Source organism: Anomaloglossus baeobatrachus, chromosome 3 (assembly GCF_048569485.1).
Source record: "Anomaloglossus baeobatrachus isolate aAnoBae1 chromosome 3, aAnoBae1.hap1, whole genome shotgun sequence".
Classification (NCBI taxonomy): Eukaryota; Metazoa; Chordata; class Amphibia; order Anura; family Aromobatidae; genus Anomaloglossus; species Anomaloglossus baeobatrachus.
The window spans coordinates 279,963,748-279,989,102 of NC_134355.1; the positions used below are offsets into that span (position 1 = coordinate 279,963,748).

General features: G+C 44.8%; 2 protein-coding genes across 2 annotated transcripts in view; one reads left to right on the forward strand and one right to left on the reverse strand.

The window, feature by feature from the left end:
• SLC18B1 (solute carrier family 18 member B1) overlaps positions 1-25,325 on the forward strand; it is a 144,729-nt gene extending 119,404 nt beyond the window's left edge. Inside the window, exons 10-14 of the mRNA XM_075338262.1 lie at positions 11,703-11,798; positions 12,853-12,927; positions 19,821-19,914; positions 19,992-20,044; positions 24,614-25,325. Coding sequence (XP_075194377.1) covers positions 11,703-11,798; positions 12,853-12,927; positions 19,821-19,914; positions 19,992-20,044; positions 24,614-24,677 — 382 coding nt within the window. The 3' untranslated portion in view covers positions 24,678-25,325. The remainder of the gene's footprint in view (positions 1-11,702; positions 11,799-12,852; positions 12,928-19,820; positions 19,915-19,991; positions 20,045-24,613) is intronic.
• Positions 1-25,355, reverse strand: part of RPS12 (ribosomal protein S12) — a 338,406-nt gene that overhangs the window by 209,275 nt on the left and 103,776 nt on the right. The window lies entirely within an intron of this gene.

Sequence of the window (25,355 nt, forward strand, 5' to 3'; positions counted from 1 at the left end):
TAAAATAAACTCTTTCCTTACCTTCTGCAGCGCTGTCCTATCTCGTGTGTCTCTCCTCGGGGTTGAGCTCATCCTGTCTCCTGCACTTCCTACTTCCTGGTTCTAGTGCAGGTCATGTGATCGGGACAGCAGAGAGATATCTCTGCGTGCCTAATCACAGCAGCAGGAGGGAGACCGGGCAGACGCTGGAGGAGGTGAGTAAAGAGTTTATTATTTTACTATGGGCAGCAGCACGGGAGGCCATATCTAACACAGGGGGAGGGGGGATCCTGTGCGATCAAAGGTAAGCACAGGCAGATATAATATGCTCTGCTGCCCCAGCCCATCAGCGCAATGCAGTTTCAGCACCACGCTTCTGATGGACAGCGGCTGTGCATATTATATGAGCGGGAGCAGGAGATAAAACGCTGCCACTCCCAGCTTTCCCTGCCCCCAGCACCGCTCCAGAGCTGCCCGCACCTCCACTGGACTGTGTGTGTGTGTGTGTGTGTGTATGAATATATATATATATATATATATATATATATATATATATATATATATATATATATATATATATATATATATATATATATATTCATATATATATATTGTGAGGTATCAACCGGCTGTATTACAAAGGGCCGGTATGTTTTGCAGAAGCGTGGGTGCTCTGCAATGTGAAGCTGGCTGGGACCTCTGGTTCCACAGGATTGCATTACATGCAGAGCCATGGAAGGGTGTGTGATGCTGATCACACACTCCTTACCACCTGTGGGTGTGGCTCCATGGGTTAAAGCAATCCTGTCTCTGAACCTGGGTAGGAGTGTGTCTAGGGCAGTCTAGTTAGAGACTAGCTCTAGACTTCCAGCGTGTATGCTGGGAGAGAGTGAGAGCAGAGCCGAGAGTTCTGCATGAAGTGTGTCTAGGGCAGTCTAGAGAGAGGCTGGCTCTAGATGTCCAGTGTGTGGACTGGAAACAAGTTAGAGCAGAGCCAGGAGCTCTGGGTGTTTCAGCCTGCATGGAGGCTGATCACAAGGCTCTGATATAGAGTCTGAGGTGAGTGCGGCCAAGCCAGGCCAGGGCTGTAGGGCCGAATCTCTCCTGGAGGAGAGACAGACAGGGGTCTGCAGAGGGCCCTGGGTGCTGGAAGGAACCTTGGCTAGAGTTGTACGCTGGCAGGAGCCAGAGAGTAGGGAAGTTGCTAAACTTCTATTATGGACTTATTGTTTATGTTTGAGGGCAGTTTATGCTGAGTGTTTTTAAATAAACTGCCAGAATTTCTATGAAGAGACGGTGTACGTGTGTTGCTGAAGCTACCTCACACCGCTGCAAGCGAGTGAAACCCCCACGTTGCAGGGCGCAACGTTCACATATGGTGGAGAATGCGGGCATGCGGTCTGGTTGCTAGGGGCAACGCAGCCTGGTTGCTAGGGGCAACGGCCTAGGACATATTCCTGTGGATACGGACTGCTTGCGGTGGGTCGGCGGGTCCACGAAAATTTTTTGAAGCGGTTTGCGGTGGATCGGCGGGTCCACGAAAATTGTCTGCGCACTCAAGCAGCTGGCGGTGGATCGGCGGGTCCACGAACAGGGACAGCGCTCTCAAGCACCTGGTGGTGAATCAGCCGGTCGTTGGGGACCCGTGCTGCAGTGGCGAGAGTCCAGCGACTGGAGGTTCCAGGCCAGCCGGAATTGCAAGGCCCTGCTTGGTGAGCAGTGATACACCACAGGCTGGAGATCCTGGTTGTACGGGCGGTACAACCCGGAAAGGTTAGTGGTTCTCTAACACCCCCCCCTGTCTTTGACCACCGGGTATTACCCATTGGAGCGTCCCTCCTGTGCCTTTTTTTCGTTACAGCATGGAGGGGGTCCTGATCCAGCTGCTGAAGAGCCAGCAGCACCAACAGCATGTGCCTGGAGGTCCAGTGACAGCAGTGGGGGCTAAAAGCCAAAAAGAGGGAATGGTCCCTGCGGACATTGTGGAGGAGCTGTACCAGTTCCTGGTCCAGGGAAAGCAGGAGCTGTCAGTGTGTAGCGATGTCACAGCCATGGACCAGTTTGAGCGTACCCTTCGGGGGCCAGTATGGACACTGGGTGCCCAGGGAGACAAGGGCAAACGGTGTGAACTGGGGGCTAAGGACATTGCATGGAAACCGCAAAAGGGGGCGGAGTCCCAGAAGGGAATAGTTGCCCATAAGGGGGTGGTTGCCCATAAAGGGGTGGTTGCCCATAAAGGGGTGGTTGCCCATAAGGGGGTGGAGTCCCATAAAGGGGTGGTCCCCCAAAAGGGTGCGGAGCATCCCAAATCCAAGGGTGAAGTGGCACAGATGGACTGTAGCCAGGGACAACAGTGTTCATGCCACAAGTGTCCTGTTTGCAATATAGACCACCCATCCGACGAGAAGCCACGTCTGTGTTCCGTGGAAGTGGATGGGGAATCTGTAACAGGGGTCGTAGACTCAAGGAGCTTGGTGACCCTGGTGAGGGCCACTTCTGATGTCAACTTGATTCCTGGAAGGAAGATCCACGTCGGCTGCACCCACAATAATGAGACAGAATACCCGGTCTCCAGCGTGGTCATTAAGACAGCCTGGGACAGTGGTTCTCATGATGTTGGAGTAGTCTCAGATTTACTGCACCCAATTATTATAGGTTGGGACTCTAAATTATTTGTGCACTTGTGGAAGCAGGGGGACGTATACGGTTGCTTGTGTAAGAGCCGGAACAGCCCAAAGAAACCCCACCACATTGGGAGGTGAAAAGGGGTCCTTGTTGTGCAGTTATGTGTGGTAAGGAGGAGATAGCACCTCCTAAAATTGACTGTCCTAAGTTAGGGGTGACCAAAGAAAATGATGGACGGACCCAACTTAGTGACATAAGGACTAAGGGAATAACCGATAGTGTGACCGTTAAAAACGGGGTAGCTCCAGAAAGGGAGGCAGATATCTGGTTAAGTGGGGACATGATAGTCCAGGATGCCAGGGGGAGTGATGATGACTCCAGTAAAGACACTGACTCTAGTAAGGTGACAAACGAGTACAGTGTGGTACAGATGGGCGAGAAGGGCAAAACTTCCTCCCGACGCCGAAGACGTAATAAGCGCCGAGAGGGGGCACAGTGTAGGCCGTCTGAGGGTGCAGAGAAAGTGACATGCCTGGTTAATGAAGACATGGTGCTAATAACACCTGCTACGGTGGATTCAGACGGTGATATCCTACAAAAGACTGAGGAATCAGAGATTGAACTGACACATTTTGACGACAGAAATCAGCGGGCTGCAAGTGCAGAGAAGGAGCCAACCAAGGACGTAATGGTGGTGGGCCCCGTGATTTCAAAGTCTGAAGTTGATAGTCTGTCAGGCGAGAGTGGTATAGGAAAGGGAATCCTAGAGAGTGTGGGGGAAGGAATAATCCCCAACAGTCGTGGTGAGCAGACTGGTGAACTACCAAGTGCTGGGGTGGATGACAGCGAATTTAGCCCCAAAACTCTAAAAGGAACAGAGTGCCATGTTGAAGGGTGTGACACCCAGGCTGAGGGTGGCACTGCAGAGACCCCAGAGGAAGGTGAAGATAATGCAGTGAAGACCCAAGAAACAGCTGGCGCTGAAGTGAAGAGAGCCTCTGAGGAGGTGAAATCTGGAGCAAAGGTCTCATCCAGGACTGGGAGCCTGCCTGACCTGCTTGCTAAAACCATGATGGAGGATATAGAGACGGTCATGGGTAAGAAGAGTAAGAAACCCAAATGTTCTGAAGCTGAGTTGGAAGAAGCCTCAGAAATAGTGTGTCGTAGACCAGAGAGGTCCGCAAGTGAAGACTCATTCAAGAGGATGAGCAAAGACCATCTGCAACAAGAGATACTTCTTAGGCCGGCTACTGAGAGTCGAGTAAGGGAGCTGGAGAAAGAAGTGGCAGAGCTCCGAAGTCGCTTGGCAGAGTACCAGTCCAAGTCCCAGGGAGCCTTGGAGCAGATGGAGCAGCGAGTGTCAATCCTGACCAAACATGTTGAAGCAGGGGAGGCCCAAAGAGAGCTGACTTTGGAAGCTAAACTTGACAAGCATGTGGCAGGGATGAATGAGACTTCTGTAGTCAAGTGCATGGTGGATATACCTGAGGACTTAAGAGAAGCGTGTGCCACCGAGTGCATGCATGACGAATTTAAGAGAGCTGTGAAAGCGTGTGAGGTCTACTGTACCCCAGGGGCTGAACAGTTAGTGATATTGTCCACCAGTGAAATTACTGGGCAGCGGGTGGCTATTCTAAAGGACATGCACTTCAGATGTGTTCGTATGAAGTGGCAGGTCCAACTGCAAAAGGAAGAAGCCACTAGACATCTAGAGTATAAAAGGAAAGTGCAGAGTCTGGCGGAAGATATCGTCCAAGTACCCCGGGCTCTGGTGGGGAGAGTCATTGGAAAAACCGGACGAGTCATGCAAGACATGGTGAATAAATCAGGATTGGTGAGATTAAGAATCCCTGCTGCTAATGAGAGCAAGATACCCAGGGAAGCTGGTATGGTTCCGTTTGTCTGTGTCGGGACTGTAGAGAGTCTTGGAAACATTCGAAGCCTTATTGAATATCGGGTACACCATGTACGTGACATGGAGCGGTTGTGGCAAGAAAACCTGAAAATTAAGGAGCAGCTTCGCCAACTGTGTGGGGGACAGCAGCCGTCTTCCACCCGTTGTTCAGGGGAAAGAAGTGGAAGATGGCGTGTCGGTCCAGTAGTTCAGACGCGCGATAAAAGGAATCGCCGACAGAGTGGTAACCTACGATGTACTGTAGATAGTGGCCGCTATGAGCTTAGAGTTCCCGACAGTAGCCTTGGGGGTACTCGAGAAAGCCTAAGTTCGGACAAGACTGTAGGTTTGACTGGGGACATGTCTCTCTACTACGGTGACCCTGGGAGGGGGTCAGGGAGAGAACGGTCTGGAAATGGGACGTCCTTTAACCCTAGGTTGACAAGACAGAGTTTGGTGACAGTGTCGGGCGATGTCTCAGGGACTACTGCTCTTGGACGGCCCTCTCGACTGGTGGGGCATGGCAGCGGGAATGCCCTGTCTCGCGGCCCCAGGTCATTGGCAAGTGTTCTCCCCTACGGGTTTGAACAGAGGGGGAGGGTATGTGAGGTATCAACCGGCTGTATTACAAAGGGCCGGTATGTTTTGCAGAAGCGTGGGTGCTCTGCAATGTGAAGCTGGTTGGGACCTCTGGTTCCACAGGATTGCATTACATGCAGAGCCATGGAAGGGTGTGTGATGCTGATCACACACTCCTTACCACCTGTGGGTGTGGCTCCATGGGTTAAAGCAATCCTGTCTCTGAACCTGGGTAGGAGTGTGTCTAGGGCAGTCTAGTTAGAGACTAGCTCTAGACTTCCAGCGTGTATGCTGGGAGAGAGTGAGAGCAGAGCCGAGAGTTCTGCATGAAGTGTGTCTAGGGCAGTCTAGAGAGAGGCTGGCTCTAGATGTCCAGTGTGTGGACTGGAAACAAGTTAGAGCAGAGCCAGGAGCTCTGGGTGTTTCAGCCTGCATGGAGGCTGATCACAAGGCTCTGATATAGAGTCTGAGGTGAGTGCGGCCAAGCCAGGCCAGGGCTGTAGGGCCGAATCTCTCCTGGAGGAGAGACAGACAGGGGTCTGCAGAGGGCCCTGGGTGCTGGAAGGAACCTTGGCTAGAGTTGTACGCTGGCAGGAGCCAGAGAGTAGGGAAGTTGCTAAACTTCTATTATGGACTTATTGTTTATGTTTGAGGGCAGTTTATGCTGAGTGTTTTTAAATAAACTGCCAGAATTTCTATGAAGAGACTGTGTACGTGTGTTGCTGAAGCTACCTCACACCGCTGCAAGCGAGTGAAACCCCCACGTTGCAGGGCGCAACGTTCACAATATATATATATATATATATATATATATATTATATAAGACGCAACCCCTGCTTTCCCCCAAAATTTGGGGGAACAAAAGTGCATCTTATAGAGCGAAAAATACGGTATATATATATATAATATATATTATATATATATATATATATATATATATATATGTCCCTCATCCTGGTATAGCCCCATCTTGCTATGTACTGCCATCCTGGTATGTACTCCCATCCTACTATATGCCATCATCCTGCTCATATGCCATAATCCTGCTCTTATGCCATCATCCTGCTCATATACCCCAATCCTGCTCATATGCCATCATCCTGCTATATACGCCATCATCCTGCTCATGTGCCATCATCCTGCTCATGTGCCATCATCCTGCTCATGTGCTATCATGCTGCTCATGTGCCATCATCCTGCTCATGTGCCATCATCCTGCTCATGCGCCATTATCCTGCTCATGCGCCATTGTCCTGCTCATATGCCATCATCCTGCTCATATGCCATCATCCTGCTCATATGCCATCATCCTGCTATATGCCATCATCCTGCTCATATGCCATAATCCTGCTCTTATGCCATCATCCTGCTCATATACCCCAATCCTGCTCATATGCCATCATCCTGCTATATACGCCATCATCCTGCTCATGTGCCATCATCCTGCTCATGTGCTATCATGCTGCTCATGTGCCATCATCCTGCTCATGTGCCATCATCCTGCTCATGCGCCATTATCCTGCTCATGCGCCATTGTCCTGCTCATATGCCATCATCCTGCTCATATGCCATCATCCTGCTCATATGCCATCATCCTGCTATATGCCATCATCCTGCTCATATGCCATCATCCTGCTATATGCCATCATCCTGCTATATGCCATCATCCTGCTCATATACCCCCATCCTGCATCCTGTGGCACACACAGAAAAAAAAAAATAAACATTTATATTCACCTTTCCTCGTTCCACGCAGCATCGCTCCTCCTCCATCTGTGATGGCAGCGCTGTGTGGAGCCGGCCACGATCCCTGTACCATCGCGATGTCCTCTTGTCTGTGCCGGCGCGGCTGTGTGGACATGTGCGCACAGCGATGACGTCATCGCTGTGAGCTCCGCTAGACTCCACACAGCGCGGCCGGCCAGACAGGAGGACCTCGCGGTGCTGCAGGGGAACGGTGAGTATACTGATTCACTGCGCCCCGCGCTGATGATGATGTGCGGGGAGCAGTGAATACAGCCGCACATGATCACTCCAGGCTGTAGTTGCCAGGGGTGATCATGCGGGCAGGCTGTTTAGTATGCGCACACCCCCCGCCCATCATCCCACCCCCCTGTCAGCGCCGGCGTCAGCGCTGAGAGATGGGCGGGAGGATGGGTGTGCATATGTAATGAGCGGGCCAACGAGGTCACGGCAGGCGCTGCTGCAGCCTGCTCGTACCCCCGCTCCACCGCAGCACCCTCATTCCCCGCAACCCTACATTCAGACTATAAGACCCACCCCCCCACTTTCCCCCAACATTTGGGGGGAAAAAAGTGTGTCTTATAGTCCGAAAAATACGAGAGAAGAAAGAGGACAGAGGGCCAGAGTGGTGCAGATTCTTGATAGTTTATACAAGAGCTGGATTCACATCTACAAATTTCAGTACTGCTGTATAATTTCCTCTATACTGCTTCTGTCTGTGTTCTACCAAGGGGAAAAAGAGCAGTGATTACTTTCACCAGATAAGAGTCAGTATATATATTGATCTAGAACCCGCAGGAGAAAAACTAGTGAAAATATAGGATGTAAGTTAGAAATAGTGTTATTTCTCATCTACATGCACAGACAGCCTATTCTGAGAAATTGCTTGAAAAAAACAGTTACCCTTTGAGATCGGTAATGACCACCATAAAATCAGCTGTTATTAAGGCTTTAATAAAGATGGTTATTGATTATTGAGTGCTAGCATCTTTAGAATATGTCTTTTATAGCATGCACACTGTATTTTTGTGATAACCGTAGAAAATTAATTGCACGTTTTTTAAAAAAATTAATATTAACCAGTTTTCAAAGATGAAATGATAAGGAACGGCCTTTGATGCTATCTTTATACAGTCATGGCCAAAAGTGTTGATATTGTTCCAGAAAATGAAGCATTTCCCTCAGAAAATAACTGCAATTACATGTGTTTTGTTATACACGTTTATTTACTTTGGGTGTATTGGAACAGCACAAAAAAAGGAAATTTGGACATAATTTCACACAAACCCCCCCCCCCGAAAATAAGCAAGACAAAATTGTTGACACCTTTCCACAATTGTGGGTAATTCATTTTATTTCAAGCATGTGATGCTCATTTAAACTCGCCTGTGTCAAGTAACAGATGTGGGCAATATGAATATCACACCTGAAACCAGATAAAAAGGGGAGAAGTTTACTCAATCTTTGCATTGTGTGTTTCTATTTGCCAAACTAAGCATGTAGAACAGAATGAGCACAGAACTCTGAGTATACAATAGGATAAAGAGTTGCACACTAGTCACAATGTATAGGGGAATGATGAAAAGCAGAACTGCTATGGGAATATAGACTGAAAAAAAATACAATAAACTATCTGAAAAATGAAAAACATGAAAATGGAATATGCATAACTGCATTCCATAATTCCATTTTCATGTTTTTCATTTTTCAGATAGTTTATTGTATTTTTCAGTCTAGTATTCCCATAGCAGTTGTGCTTTTCATTATTCCCCTATACATTGTGACTGGTGTGCAACTCTTTATCCTATTGTATAGTTATGTTTTTGAGTCTTGCACCTTGTTCACACCACGGCGTTCCAGACATACATTCTTTAATCAGAACTGTCTGAGAACTGGAGAACCAAAATTGTTGAAAAATATCCACAATCTCAAGGTTTCAAGTCCATTTACAGAGATTTTGATGTACTTTTGTCCATGGTACACAATAAAATCAAGACATTTACAATCCATGGCACTATAACTAAACTCCCTGGATGTCGTCGGCAGAGAAAAATTGATGAACGGTTGCACTACAGGATAGTCTGGATGGTGGATAAGCAGCCCCAATCAAGTTCCAAAGAAATTCAATCTGTCCTTCAGGCTCAAAGTGCATGAGGGTCATGAGTGTCATTTCTGCCTGCCTTTAAATTTGTAGGCTTTTTTGCCAGAGGAGACATATTAGGTTTGGTTCCCATTAAAGGACGCCTTGCCATGGCTGATGTGCTCTCATGAATTGGCGTATTTACCTGCTAAATACCTTCATTTTATAAGTATATTCTATATAGCAGTAATGCAATTCAAATTTCATGTGTTCAATGTTTGAAGACATCTTGGCGATTACAGTGTGCTGCTGTATTCTTTTGTTTATGTATTAATCATGGGCAGCTTGTGCCTGTTCACACTTGGTTTGTTCTGTTTTGAAGGTACTGGTCAGTTTTTTTTTTTTTGTAGTACATTTTAAGGCCACGTGCACACGTTGGGTATTTTTTACCTCTGTAGTTGCAAGACAAAACCAGGATTGGGTAATAATACAGAAGTGGTGCTCGTGTTTCTATTATACTTTTCCTCTGATTGTTCCTTTCATGGTTTTATCTTACAAATACTGAGGCAAAGAACTCGCCAAATGCTCAACATGTGCACGTGGCCTAAAAGTGCAACAGAGTTATTTTTTTTTTTCATACATTTTTTTTTAAGCTCTACAAAGAAGGTTATAGAGTAAAAATACACTAAAACTGCAGAGTTCAGCAGTTTCTTTAAACACACAGTGAGTGGAGTTTTCATGAAATTACATCCAATTTTTTCTGCTGCTCTTGTTGCACAGAAATTCATCTGTGCTTAACTATCCAAGTAAGGTGTCTAAATACATTGCAAATGTGGTGCTTTTTTTCACTAGAGGCTTCTATGTGGAGCATGACATGTAAAAAACTGGTTACTTTTTTTAAATGCAGAATTAAAGCTCTTATGTAAAATAAAAAACATTAAAAATGCTTCAAATCTGCACCAAAAATACATCAAATAAGGGGGGGGGCGCATAATAAAACGTTGCAAATATGCAATAATCCATAGGTCACCACTAGAGATGAGCACAGGTGACTTTGCACCAGCCCTGGCTAATCCAAAGCTGTGCTGGGGATGCCAGAACCTAAGAGCTTCAAGGGCCTGCCATCTAGCTGCCAGGCATCACTGACCTGGAGCCCTGTGAATCCACTCATCCCTAGTCCCAACAATCCCAAATACAATAGGACCGTCCCAGAGTTGGGTTTATGCTCTGCCGTCTCAGGCATCTGCGGAATGTCCTTCACTGGCATCACCCCTCTGATATCTTCTCCTTCCTGCATCCAAAGACATAGTAAATGGATGTGGCTTGAGGTGTGTCTAGGGGCATAATCAAATTTGCCTGGTTTACATAGTTTTTCCCTCTTGTTCTGTGAAAGTTGGGAGGTATGGGTAAATATAAACATTGTAACGTATTGAAATAGAAATTCTTTTGAGAGGTGACCAATTGCTAATTTATGTTTTTACTTTTTACATTGTTCTCCTCCCGAAGAAAGATAGCATTTTGTCAAAATAACTCTCTAACAGTTTAACATTCACAACTAGATTAAGTCGAAAAGGGAAAAATTTAAGGGTTTGTCCATTTTAAAGATTAAATCGATAGTGCTGTTCCCCATCCTCAAAGTACCTGTATTTCAGTGTTACACTAGAGCTGCTCCTTAATGTTCCCCCTCCTTTCTGGGAAATTGCATAACCCATCAAAGGGCAAGGCCCGCTCCCTGCTAGTAGTTGCCAGCCCCTGATAACATCTGCTTAAATTTAACCTGAAAACAAGGGATGTGGTGTATACACTGCTGCTTATAGCTGCCAGCTCCTCCAATAATATCAGGTTCCTTCAGTCCGAGAACAGGGAACAGGCCACACCCCTTGATTTCAGACTTAACAGAAGCAGATGGTATCCGGGAGCTGTCAACTAAGGGCCATTTCACACATCCGGCATTTTGGCGGATTGCCGGATCCGGCACACTCCAGTTCAGTGTAATGCTGTACAATGGCATCGCGGCAAGCTCCTGTCACATTCTTCGGTCACATGACAGCATGTGACCGGAGGTTCTTGCCATGCCATTGTACTGTATTAAACTGTACTGGAGTGTACCAGATCTGGCAATCCGGCGAAATGCCGGATATGTTAAACGGGCCTAATATCAACCAGTAGCAGGCCACACCTCCTGATGTGTGATGTAAAGGAGAGGTTGCACGAAGGAGGAGCTGCAGCATTGCACTGAATTGCAGGGAGTTTGAGAATATGGAACTGCACTATGGATGTCCTCTTTATAATTTCAGGACATGGTCATTTAGAATAACTTTTTATCTCCCTGGAGTATCCCTTTAAGAGAGTCTTGTTCCATGTTTGCAATATTTATATTATACCACTCTCGACTGCTCAGCTGCTGTGCACATGTAGATGGAACTCCAGAGTTGATGAGCTCACTGATTCTCACTGATTGGCTGTGTACAGTGCTGTAGCCAGTGCCGGACACCAGTAGCAATGCCAGAGACTTGGAGCTGGACTCGGGGACGCTGAGTAAAGCACTTTGTTATTTAAAAAAAATAAATTAAACCAAGATTCCGTAAAAGGGAACAACTCTCCTAAATGTTACTTGCACGATTGTAAAGTTCACATTTCTTGGTGTCTTCTCTGCATTGCTTGCACTAGATGGTGCTGTAACAGTTCTAACCAAGGATGGAATATCCGAACAAGCTATTCTATGGACTTGTTTTTAATAATGTCATATTTTGAGTAGTGATGTAGAGATATAAATGGAAGGCTTTTTTCTGTCTTTTTTAGCAAACTGTGGCTGTTTATCTTCATACTGGTTCTGGATGGATTTTGCATAGGCCTTTGTGGCATACCCGTTTATCCAGAATTGCTCAGCGCAGCATAGTAAGTATACCATATAACTGTAACATTTTACTATAATATTGAAGCTGAAACATTGGTGCAATTATGAAATGAAAATATTAGTAAGTTTTTTATTATTTTTCATTAAAAAAAACACAAATTCAAGGCATTGTCCAGGATGAAGATATTGATGGCCAATCATTAATATGAGATTTTTAGAGGCCCGACACCCTCACTGATCAGCTGTTAGCAGGTCTCATGGCTGTCAGAAGTACACAGTGAATAGAATCTGGAACTTTGTACACCATGTAGTGGATGATCTCAGGTAATGCACTTCCATAGGAGGTGAACTGGGCTGTGCAGCGGGGTTCATTTCTGTTCACTGTGTCCATCCAAGAGAAGAGCTGCCGGACCTGATAATAGTTATTTGGTGGATGTCAAACCTCAGATATTGATGCCCTCTTCTTTAGGTCAATATTAAATCAAAGTAATCTGCTGTATTTGGACTCTGGAACATTCATAAGAAATCTTTATAAATGCTTTTCGATATTTATTTACGCATCTTCAATAGCTGTATTATAGCGGTAAGACTAACTTACACCATAGTAGATTGTCAAGTGCAGCTTCGGAACCAGAAACCTGTAGCTGTTGATTTGGTTGGGGCCACATGGTGACTTTGGCCATGGCACAAGTTTTCTAGGTGTTGCTTCTACATCACAGTGCAATACAAGTGAATGGGAGACATTGTGACCCTGAGGGTACTGTGACAAGGAAGTCACAAAAAGTCTAACCGTGTTGGATTTTTTTTTTTTTTTCAATTTTGTTGCCACAGTTGCATTACCCTTGGGGGTTTACCCTGTCCCCATTCACTTGTACTGCACTGTGATGTACCAACGACAGGTTTTATGGCCAAATTTCCCATGTAGCCCCAGTTTAAAGGTGCATATAATACATTAGATGTGTAAGAATTAATTATGAAGCCTCTACTTATTCCATTATGCCTCTTCTATTTTTAATTTTGACTTTTTTCTTACAAATGGACTATTTGTGGTTTTGCAGTAACTCTTTTGAACCATTCTCATTTTGCTTTCCTCAGTGACAATGGCTTTGATGAAGGCCTGAGCACTCTGGGCTTGATATCTGGACTATTCAGTGCAATGTGGTCTACAGGGTATGTGCTTCTGGATCATCAATGCTTGTATTGCTACAATTCATTTTTCTTAAATTAATATATGAACCTAGTTATCAGTCAAAAGAAATGGAGTACAATTTTTTTGTGATCCAAGGGCCACATTGTCAGATTGTAGCACTCCTAAAAGCCACAATAAAATTAAGAAAATAGAGGGATTCCTATTTGTCGCGTTTGGTATGCCAACAGTAAAAGTTACAGTATATACTTCTGATAATTTGGAGCTATAGAGATAGAAACTACATCTATTGTGATTACAGGGGTGTCTTGGTGAACAGAATAAGAAACTCATACATAGAAATGACAATCGTATTTTAGGTGGATTAGGTAAACTCTGTATTTCACAGCTCCAATACACTATATTAGAGCTAGCTATATTCATGAGGAGCCTTTTAATAGTCTTCTCTCTGGAGTAAGTCATATGAATATAGGAAGTAAGCTATGAATTAGAAGTTGGAGGGTGTATGAGCCCTGTAGGTCATTGAATACTGAGGTAGGGCTGTATCTGAAAGTGTAAGTTTCTTCAAAACTAGATGACACAGACAAATAACAGACACCACTATGAAATCAGGATATGACATGCACCAGGACTTTGGGCTACTCGGTCCCGGGCAGTAGATCTACTGGAACCGTTCACTGGGTGGCCGTTGCCCGGTTCCGTGACCCTGGGGGTCGCTTGAAAGGAGTTATGTACAGGGGAGTAATAATAAAGGTTTTGTCGTGATGCCACTTGCGGGTTGCGGCTATATAGATGGAGCCGCCACTGCACAGTCTCTCACTGCTGGGGCTGATGTTAATGGCAGCCTGGATGTTAGGCCCTCCGCAAGGAGGGCCAGGCCCCGGGGGATAGGTGAGTTAGGTGCGGAAAGAAGGTAGGCCACACAACGGATTGCAGTGTAACTGGTTCCTTTACTCATAGCGTGTTATGGCTTGCAACCCGAAGAAGGCTGGTCCCAGTGCCTGTGTGGTAACCTGGTGGCTTCTTTCCCCTGCACCTGTCTCTGGTTGGTGGGTCCCCGTAGCTTGAAGCATCTGGGGGGTCTCCTCCTGGTAGTCGTCCACCCTTTAGTCTGTACGGCGGGCAGTTTGAACCCTGTAGGGTCAGTGCTCTGTTCCGGTCCCTGGCTCTCCTGTCACTGCTGGTGCCCCGGACTTTACGGTCGGTGTGGTCCTGGATGGTCCCCTCACCGTGCAGATTTTATCAGGTCTGCCTGGAGCGTTTGCTGACCTAGGGCTCTGTACCCCATCGGTGCTATAGTTCCAAGAGTACTCCACCATATTCCTTCGGCAACCACAAGCCTGCGCCTGACAGGTCACTGTTACACACTCCTGTCAGTACAATTACATCCGTCTCCATTCACTTCCACTTACTGACTGTCTGACCCCTCCTCCCCTGGTTGTCGTCTAGTAAACTGGATCGGCTCCACCCCTAAGTGGCCATTCTTTGGGTCCAATCCTAGCCTGTCACCAGTCCTTGGGGAAGGGAAAAACAGGGATTATATATGTGTTTTAGTGTTACCGGCACTGGTCTTCCAGGTACCTGGGGGTAGGCCCTGCATCTTTGACAGGATGCAGTTCCTTGTAGCTCCTGATGGCTTCAGGGGCGCTACACTTACATGTTTGATCATGCCATGATGCACAGAGTGCCTGTACTTGGTTTGAAGTAATTCTGTGCTGTTCCTTGAGTCTGTGTGCGCACAGTGCTTTTTGGTTTTTGTTTTTCTTTGCTTTTTTGATGTGTTTGTGCAGTTTTGTCACATAGCTTCAAGCAAATCCTGATGCCAGAAAAGTCAATGAGAAACCTGAACTGTAGTGCACAAGTTGAGTTTTTTATCTGTGCAGATTTGGTGCAGAAAATAATCTGCGGCATGTCAGTTCTTTCACCAGTTTTCAATGTGTTTTTCACCATTGAAAGCCATGCAAAAACTCATCAAAAATGCACCCCACAAGTGACCCCATTTTTTTTAAACTCCACCCCTCAAGGAATTTATTTAGATGTGTGGTGAGCACTTAAACTCCGAGGTGCTTCACAGAATTTATAATGTTGAGCCGTAAAATAAAAAAATGATATTTTGCCCACAAAATGTTGCTTTAACCTCAATTTTTTTATTTTCACAAGAGAAAAAATTGCACCATACAATTTGTTGTGCAATTTCTATGGAGTACACTGATACCCCATATGTGGTAGAAAACTACTGTTTGGGTGCACAGCAGGACTCTGAAAAGGAGTGCTATTTGACTCTTCAAACACAAAATTAGCTTGAATTGTTAGCAGATGCTAGCAGAGGAGAGCCCCTGATGTGCCTAAGTGTAAACCCATAATAAGTGACCTTATTTTGGAAACTTTAACTTCTTCCCACAAAAATATTGCTTTATTTACTCATTTTTTTTCATTTTCACAAGGATAGCAGGTGAAAATGGACCCCAAAATTAGTTGTGCAGTTTCTCTGGAGTACAATGATACCCCATGCGTGGTGGGAAGCTACTGTTTGAACGTGCTGTCTAACTCTGAAAGGAAGACATGACGTTTTGTAACACAGACTTTGATGCAGGTGTCATGTCATGTTTGGAGAACCCTTGATGTGCTTAAACAGTGGAAACCCCCCAAAAGTGACCCCATTTTGGAAACTAGACTTTGTACCACACCTTAGCTTTGCACATGGCACTGTAGGGCTTGAGGACTGAGATTGCCCCTATGTTCTTATTGTACCCCAGATCACGGTCTGGTTTGTGGACTTGTGTAGATTTACTTCTTACAGCACTGAGGGTGCTGCCATCACTATGCATTGTGGTCCAGAAAATGGCATCCGTCTTGTCCTTGTACTTGACCACCTTCAAGTTGTCACTACATTGGGCTCGGCTCTCACCCTTTATGAGCAGCTGCCCATTTAGCATCCTAGGAAGTCCTTTACGTTTTTTCTGCACAATACTGCATGCTGTGCTTGCTCTGAAAGAGAGGAACTTCAAGAGTGGGATATTGATTTTAAACGTTATCTAAGTGATAACCCTGATATACCAGTGAGTGCACCAAATCTCACACAATTATCCCACTCAGCAGTACGGCGGCATTCAGGGTGTTGAATCCAGGTGTCCTTCCCTTCATAAACCCTAAATCTGGGGGTGTACCCTGAGGTACACTAGCACAGCTTGTACAGTTTAATTTCATACCTGTCCCTCTTACTGGGCAGTTGTTACCCAGTAAGAGCATTTAAGAGAATTTAAGGCTCCCCTTAAAGTGTAATAGTTACTTATCCATTCAGATATCCCTTTGGGGAATGTTCACCTCAGCAGGTTTGTTACTGAAGTGATCAATGGCCGTCCACATTTAAAAAGTCAGTCTAAGTTGGGGTCATCTCGGGGAGGACATTATCAATTATCGTTGAAGTGCAAAAATTTGTGAATGGCATTTACAGGTCATAACCATGTGGAAGACCGGAGTGTTCTATAAAACATCAACACTCCAATATTGATGGCTTCTTCACTATCCCCATGTGACGAATAAGGCCACAGAACTTCATCATTTCCACTGCATTAACCCTTTAACGACCGCGGGCCGTAAAATTACATCCTAAATGACATAATGTTACTGCCCGCGGTCCTCCGGCGGCAGCATGCTGCGATCGGCACACATCTCAGCTGATTTTCACAGCTGAGATGTGTGCCTGCTAGGCACGAGCAGAATCATTATCTGCTCGTGCCGATTAACCCCTTATATGGCGCTGTCAATACATGACAGCGCCATTATAAGCGCGATTGCGGTAATGTTTTCCTTACCGCTCGATACCGGAAGTCACGTGACGCGATCACGTGACTCCCGATAGTTGTCATGGTAGCACAGGGTCATGTGATGACTCCTGTACTACACCTGACTTGGTTTCACTTTCGCTGTGCCCGGGGCACAGCAAAAGAGAGACAGCGTATCTGCTGTTTACAGCCTTGTAGCTGTGATCAGCAGATACTGCAGAGCGATCGGAATGCTGATCGCAATAGCCCCCTAGGGGGACTAGTAAAATAAAAAAAAAAAGTTAAAAAAAAGTTTTAAAAAATTAAAAACAAAAAAACCTAAAAGTTCAAATCACACCCCATTCGCCCCATTGAAAATTAAAGGGTTAAAAAAATAAAAAATATACACACATTTGGTATCGCCGCGTTCAGAAACGCCCGATCTATCAAAATATAAAATCAATGAATCTGATTCAGTAAACGGCGTAGCGGAAAAAAAATTCCAAACGCCAAAACGATGTTTTTTTGTCGCCACAACTTTTGCGCAAAATGCAATAAGAGGCGATCAAAACGTAGCATCTGCGCAAAAATGTTACCGTTAAAAACGTCAGCTCGAGACGCAAAAAATAAGCCGTCATTGAGCTATAGATCCCGAAAAATGAGAACGCTACGGGTCACGGGATATGGTGTAAAACGTGCGCCACTTTTTTCAGACAAACTTCCGATTTTTTTTTAACCCCTTATATAAAAGTAAACCTATACATGTTTGGTGTCTACGAACTCACACTTACCTGAGGCATCACACCCACACATCAGTTTTACCATATAGTGAACACAGTGAATAAAATATCTTAAAAACCATAGTGCTATCGCACTTTTTTTGCAATTTTTCAGCATTTGGAATTTTTTTGCCATTTTCTAGTACACTATATGGTAAAACTGATGGTTTCATTTAAAAGTACAGCTCGTTCTGCTAAAAATGAGCCCTCACATGACCATATTGACTGAAAAATAAAAAAGTTACGTCTCTCAGAAAAAGAATGGCGAAAAAAAAAACGGAAAGCGAAAAATCGGCCGGTCGTGAAGGGGTTAATAGAGGTCCAGTTAGGAAATGATGAACTGGGGTTTTGGGCGAAAACTTGTTGGTTGTATACAGCGTCGGACTGGCTACTGGAGGAATCTCCAGTAATACCAGGCCTGGCCGCGGTTACCTGCACTGAACTCTGGAGCTCTCACCTGAGCTCCGGAGCGCAGCCTGGACTGACCCGCGAGCGCCGAGTGATTCCCCCACAATTGCGGTTCAGTTCATGACAGCTGCAGACAGGCCAGGCTGCACTCCGGAGCTGTCACCTGAGCTCCGGCCTTTCTGCAGCTGTCATGAACTGAACCGCAATCGCCGGGGGAATCAATCACTTGGCGCTCGCAGTTCAGTCCTGCAAACCCAGAGTATAGTCTAGGCTGAACTCCGGAGCTCAGGTGAGAGCGCCGGAGTTCAGTGCAGGTAACCGCGGCCAGGCCTGGTATTACTGGAGATTCCTCCGGTAGCCAGTCTGACGCTGGTCGTGTATATTTATCTCGGCAACCATAAAAACTATGAAATACTTAGAGAAAAACACTTTGAAACAATTGATTTCTGTAAGGCAGTGCCAAATTCGAAATTGCAAATTTTGGCATTTTCTGTAATGCGGTGTCTATGTGGGGGTTCGGTATCACTTAGGAAGAAGAGGAGGAGGAAAAATAGAGCAAGGTGGGATCCTATCCTTCACTATCAGTGTCTGAGGCAAGGAAAGCAAATGTCACCTCAGCTGAATACTGTCTTTGAGAAGAGAGGGACATTTTTGTGTGTGTATGTACTTGCGTGTTTGTTTAAAATAACCAAATTTTGGGTGTGTACAGAATATATATTAAAAGAAAGTGGGGTACTGTATATTTTTAACCCTTTTTTGAAAACATGTTTTATACACTGCTCGTATGTTTATTAAACCGCAGTAGAAAATCTTGATGACAACCTTATTTAAGGCAAAAAAAAATATGTTGTGGCTAGAAAAAGTATTGTATAGGTGTATATGGTCAGTGGTAAAAACTTACTGATGAAATACTTTTACTTAAGGCACCAACATAACACAAAAATAAGGTGACTGATCAAGTAGGGAGTCAAAAAACAATGAAAAAAGAAAGGAACTATAAAATACCCAATATGTAAATTTATTTTTGTTCCTTTATATAAGGTTGCCCTCAACAAGGTTTTCTACTGTGATTTAATAAACATACAAGTATCATATAAAAAAATGTTTACAAAGGGTTAAAAATGTACAGTACCCACTTCTCCACTTTGTTCTTATATTTATACCACTCTGCACTGTAATATTCTATTGAGGATTATGCGCAATTAAGTACTGATCACCACTCAGTGGCAGAAAGGGGGAGGGGAGGGGTTAGGTACAGGGGGAGAGAGAGATCGGAGTTAAGAAAAATGGAGGAGACAGGAACAGGTCAGGAAAAGATCTTTCTTCTTTTCTCCAAGTCTTCAGTCAGCAGCAGCAGCACAGGCAGTGGTGGCACAGGCTAATATAGTCTGGTGTATCACAAATCCCAGTAGATCCGGCAGCAGAAGAACACAATGACTGCTCTCCTCAAGCTTACGAGCAAAAATGAGGCTGGGTAAAGCAGTGACTGTAAGGTCAGATAGTGTCTCTGCTCACTGATTGGTGCGATTCTATTTAGTAATATGATTGCTCCAATCAGTGTTGTAGCTGGTGACGCCGGAGTTGCCAGGCTCCAGCCTATGATTGGTGCTGTTATAGCATCGATCATAGCCGTACTTCAATGTTTAAGGCAGTTTCAGTCCCTGAAATGTTGAAATTGCTGTGATTGGCTGAATCACAGTGATCATAGTTGCTGGGACCCGTGAAACCCCCTGTGGCAATGAGTCCCAGTGCCCTGCTGTCAGAAGCAGGCACCTTCTTGCGATCACCTTCACTGCAGTCATGGTGGCGCATAAAAGCCATAACATACCCCGTGTGTCATAGGTCGGTAACCCCTTCTCAACCATGACATATGGAGTACATCATAGGTTCTGAAGAGATTTAATATACTGTATATATATATTTTTATTTTCCATTCAACCAAATTTTCTTTATATATATTTTCAGATCATTTGTAGGACCAACTCTTGGTGGATTTCTGAATGAAAAGTTCAACTTTAAGTGGGCAGCTGCATTTCAAGGACTATTTCCTCTACTAGCTGTAAGTTACAGAGTTTTGTAGCACCATTATTTGATAGAAATGTTGGTTTTAATATTTACAATTTTATCCTTTTGCAGTTTATTCTGAATGTAATTTTTTACGCCTGGGAAGCCCATAAAACCAAAAGAAGGTGAGACTTTCAGAGTATAATATAAGCATCTATATAAAGAGCAGTACTCCTTGTTTCTTCACGAGTTCATTATGTAAACTTTTTCGTGTGGTACATTCAGCCCTTTTTTTTTTGGTTTCTAATGATTGTGCCTGTGATGTCTTTTCTCATAGCAGCACACCCAGACATAATAAGGACATAATAATCAAATCTCTATATTGTGGATTCATGCTTATTATTGAATATAGGTTGGGAATATTAAAGGGAACCAAACATCAGGATTTTCGTGTATAAGCTGCAGCCAGTGCAGTACTGGCACTATCAGGCACAGGCTGTACATACCATTAGGGTGGAGCTCGGGTGTTTAGTCAGTGAAATCCAACTTTATAAAGTTTGAAAATTCGTGCACTTTTTGATTGACGTGTGCACCTCTCTCCTAATGTACGGGCGTGTTATGGACGTTTATCACCGCCCCGCCCGCCCCCTGTTCCTCTCTTTCACTAGCCCTATGTAAATTTCTCTCTTCAGAAACATGGCGCCGGGGTTGGCGCCTGCGCATAGCGCTTATCTCCGGCGCCATGTTTCTGAAGCCCGCTGTACTTAGTATTTTGCAGGAGAAAGCGGCGCATGCGCCCTCGCTTCTTCAGATCCCGTTGTGACCGCGGGAGCGCCCGTGGTCACAACAGGACTGCAGAACAGCTGATGAGAGGACGCGATTAGCTGCAGCTAATCGCGTCCTCTCATCAGCTGTTCTGCAGTCCTGTTGTGACCACACGCGCTCCCGCGGTCACAACGGGATCTGAAGAAACGAGGGCGCATGCGCCACCCTCTCCTGCAAAATACTAAGTACAGCGGGCTTCAGAAACATGGCGCTGGGGATAAGCGCTATGCGCAGGCGCCAACCCCGGCGCCATGTTTCTGAAGAGAGAAATTTACATACGGCTAGTGAGAGGGAGGAACAGGGGGTGGGGGGACGGAGATAAACGTCCATAACACGCCCGGACATTAGGCGAGAGGTGCACACGTCAATCAAAAAGTGCACAAATTTTCAAACTTTATAAAGTTTGATTTCACTGACTAAACACCCGAGCTCCACCCTAATGGTATGTACACACTGTGCCTGATAGTGCCAGTACTGCACTGGCTGCACCTTATACATGAAAATCCTGATGTTTGGTTCCCTTCAAGCATTGTAACAAAGGACTCAAACCGATCTGTGGGCAAAAAAATATATTTGATTTGGCGTAAAAGGCGTTTTGCAGAGAATGTAATGAAATTGACAGTAATTAGACAATTGAATAGTGTTGTCATCTTCATGGTATAACGATTTTTATGGCATATGCATTATCCGTGTTTTCATATCAGCGTGTTTCTGTATTAAACAATAGTTATACAGTTTAGTGACACTATTAGGGCTTTTTCACATATCCGGCTTTTCGCCGGATTGCTGGATCCGACGCACTCCAGTACAGTGTGATACAGTACAATAGCAGCGTGGCAACTTCTGGGTCATATGACAGCATGTAAACAATAGGATAAAGAGTTGCACACTAGTCACAATGTATAGGGGACTAATGAAAAGCAGAACTGCTATGGGAATGCTAGACTGAAAAATACAATGGACTATCTGAAAAAAGTGAAAAACATGAAAATGGTATCTGCATAATTGCTATGAATAATAGGAATGAGAGATATTTAGCCATTGTATTGATCAATGCAAAGGAGCCCGAACACCAAACGCCAAGGTAATCTCTATTTTTAGGGTCCCTAACCTATATGTGACCTCACCTGCAGTTAAAAAACTTGCTCTGTATGGGAAGCAAAGGACCAAGCTATATATGTGAAATAAGGCACATGGCTATGGGTGGGGCAGGGTTATCTGACAGAAAATGCATACTAATTAAAGAATGGACGTCTGGAACATTAATGGTGTGAACAGGGTGCAAGACTCAAAAATATACAACTAAACAATAGGATAAAGAGTTGCACACCAGTCACAATGTATAGGGGAATAATGAAAAGCAGAACTGCTATGGGAATGCTAGACTAAAAAATACAATGGACTATCTGAAAAAAGTGAAAACCATGAAAATGGTATCTGCATAACTGCTATGAATAATAGGAATGAGAGATATTTAACCATTGTATTGATCAATGCAAAGGAGCCCCAAAACCAAACATCAAGGTAATCTCTAATTTTGGGGTCCCTAACCTATATGTAAAGAACGGTAATGGACCTAGCGTCACCTATCACAGGTGCTCAGGAGAAATAATACGTAATAGAAGGAGAGTAACTCCGGCACACTGTTATATCTCCCAATTGTAAGTCAAAAAGTTAAACGTCTGATTTTTCTCGTTTTTCTTCAATAAAAAAAAAAAGAGGAAATGATACAGTTGCAGAAGGTTTGCCTAAAAACGTTTCGGCCTTCGTCGCGGCCTTCATCTGGTCGGACAGACTGACTGAATATTTTTACAAAATCAACACAAGAACATAAGAAAAATGAATCAGTATACAACCATTTTGCATGCATCAGTAATCATATACATCATAACCTATTACAAAATGTTGCGACATATTGACAGAGGAGAAGAACAAAATTGTTAGACGTTAACTAGGTAGAAAGGGCTTCTGTGAGACACCAGGGTGTGGTGTAACGGGGTGAAAGCGAAAGTGCTGTGGTAAATATATGTATTAAAGTGATCTAGACAATATGGGGTAATGGGGCTCACCTAAATATGTGGAACTCCCGACATACAAGCGAGGACGGTGCTGTTATGGGCAGTCCTACGTCTAGGTTCTTCTGGTAACCACATGATTGTGTGTGTGTGGGGGGAAAATTATACTCTTCCCAAGATTCACAAACATCTGACCCGCCCACCGGGAAGACCAATAGTAGCTTCTACTGATTCCATTCTTTCACCAGTATCGAAAACCATTGAGAAAATCCTCACACCATCTCATATCAAGGACACAACACATTTTCTGGAGATTTTGGGTGATCTACATCGTATTCACCTTACTGCCTTACTAGTGACACTAGATGTCAACAGCCTGTACACCAGCATCCAACACGATGAGGGTGTACAGGCCGTCAATTGGTTTCTACAACAATATACCAACCTACCAAGTGACAACAGAACCTTTTGTCTTGACATGTTGAGAATTGTTCTTGAACAGAATTTTTTCCTGTTTCAGGACCAGTTCTATGTACAATGCAGGGGGACCGCGATGGGATCCAATGTCGCGCCCCCGTACGCTAATATTTTTATGACGTTTTTGAAGACAGATTCATCCATTCTCATCCCCTCATTATTCAACATGCTCTTCTCTGGCGTCGTTACATCGACGACGTCTTCATGATGTGGGACGGTGACATCTCTACCCTCATCTCATTTCACAAAAAGATCAATACTTGTCTCCCGGGTCTATCATTCACCATCCAATATGATACTGACACAATTAACTTCTTAGACTGTGTGGTCATAAAAGGCACCGATGGCATCCTCAGCACCGATATTTATACCATATCGAGAAAAATCAGACGTTTAACTTTTTGACTTACAATTGGGAGATATAACAGTGTGCCGGAGTTACTCTCCTTCCTAACCTATATGTGACCTCACCTGCAGTTGGTGTTCCAGATGTCTCTTCTGCTCTGCTTTGTAGACAGGACGGGGCTGACGTCATGCTAACTGACAGCTGGCTCTCTGCTGCCTAACTGGATGAACTGGCTCTCAATCAGCACAACGTTGGCTGTCCTGCCCTGTCTACAGAGCAGAGCGGATGAGAAGCTGCCGTTTTGTTGACATGAAATCAGTAGAAGCAACTAACCTCTCTGCTGACATAGAACAGCACCACAGGCATGTAGGTAGAACTACCTGCCTCTTAATGTTTAGCCCCTGGATATACCCTTAAAGGGGTTCTCCTCTACAAGGACAACCCCTTCGGATTCCACATGTTTCCCCCAGGTAAAATAAAAAAGTCTATGCTCACCTCCACAGCCGGCTCGGGTCCAGCGGTGTGGCTCACATGACATGGTGATGTCACATGAACCCCTGATCCAATGAGGGCCGGCTTCTGTCTCCCTGCCTTCGGACAAATGAATTAACAGGAAGTGAGCACTGCGAATGACGCTCTCTATCTGTTGATTGCTACTGTGTCCAAAGGTGGGGAGAGAGAAGCCGGCGTTTATTAGATACAGGGCTCGCATGATGTCAGATTATGTGACCTTCAGCATCTCTGGAACTGTCACCGAAAGAGGTGAGTAGAAGTTCTTTTTATTTTACCTTTGGGAAACATGGAGAATCAGAAATGGTTCTCCTATTAGTGTACAACACCTTTTAAGCCTGTACATCTGTTTTCAGGAGCCCATCAACCTAATGTTATCAGTGGTATGATGTGGGCATAAATTACAGCAGATCCCACTGATTATGTGTAGGGTTAACTCAACTGTTCACCTACTTCTGTTTTAATAATATGACATAACATACAGATTTAGAGCAGATAGCCATTGGACAAATTCAAGTTCGTAAATGGCTATTGTCAGCTCTATAAATGCTAATAAATGTAAACAATATTGTTTTCGATAGGTCCAGTTCCTTGGAAACTAACAGTACAGTTCAAGAAAGGGAGCCATTGCTACAACAAGATTGATGAAGCAAACTGAAAATTCCATATTTTTTTCTACAATTTCAGATTGTGTCCCAAAAGACTCTCGGAGTGATAGCATTTGTGTTAATATAGTTTTTCTACCTGAAAGATTCCTGATCCTGGGATGTTTTTGCCAACTTTTTTCTTTTGTCTTGAATTCATAACTCCGGTCAAGCCTAAAGGCCCCGTCACACTAAGCAACATCGCTAGCAACATCGCTGCTAACGAACAACTTTTGTGACGTTGCTAGCGATGTTGCTGTGTGTGACATCCAGCAACAACCTGGCCCCTGCTGTGAGGTCGTTGGTTGTTGCTGAATGTCCTGGGCCATTTTTTAGTTGTTGCTGTCCCGCTGTGAAGCACAGATCGCTGTGTGTGACAGCGACAGAGCAACAACTAAATGTGCAGGCAGCAGGAGCCGGCGTCTGCGGAGGCTGGTAACCAATGTAAACATCGGGTAACCAAGAAGCCCTGTCCTTGGTTACCCGATATTTACCTTTGATACCAGCCTCCGCCGCTCTCACTGCCTGTGCTGCCGGCTCCTGCTCTGTGCACATGTAGCTGCAGCACACATCGGGTTAATTAACCCGATGTGTGCTGTAACTAGGAGAGCAAGGAGCCAGCGCTTAGCATTGTGTGCTGCTCCCTGCTCTGTGCACATGTAGCTGCAGCACACATCGG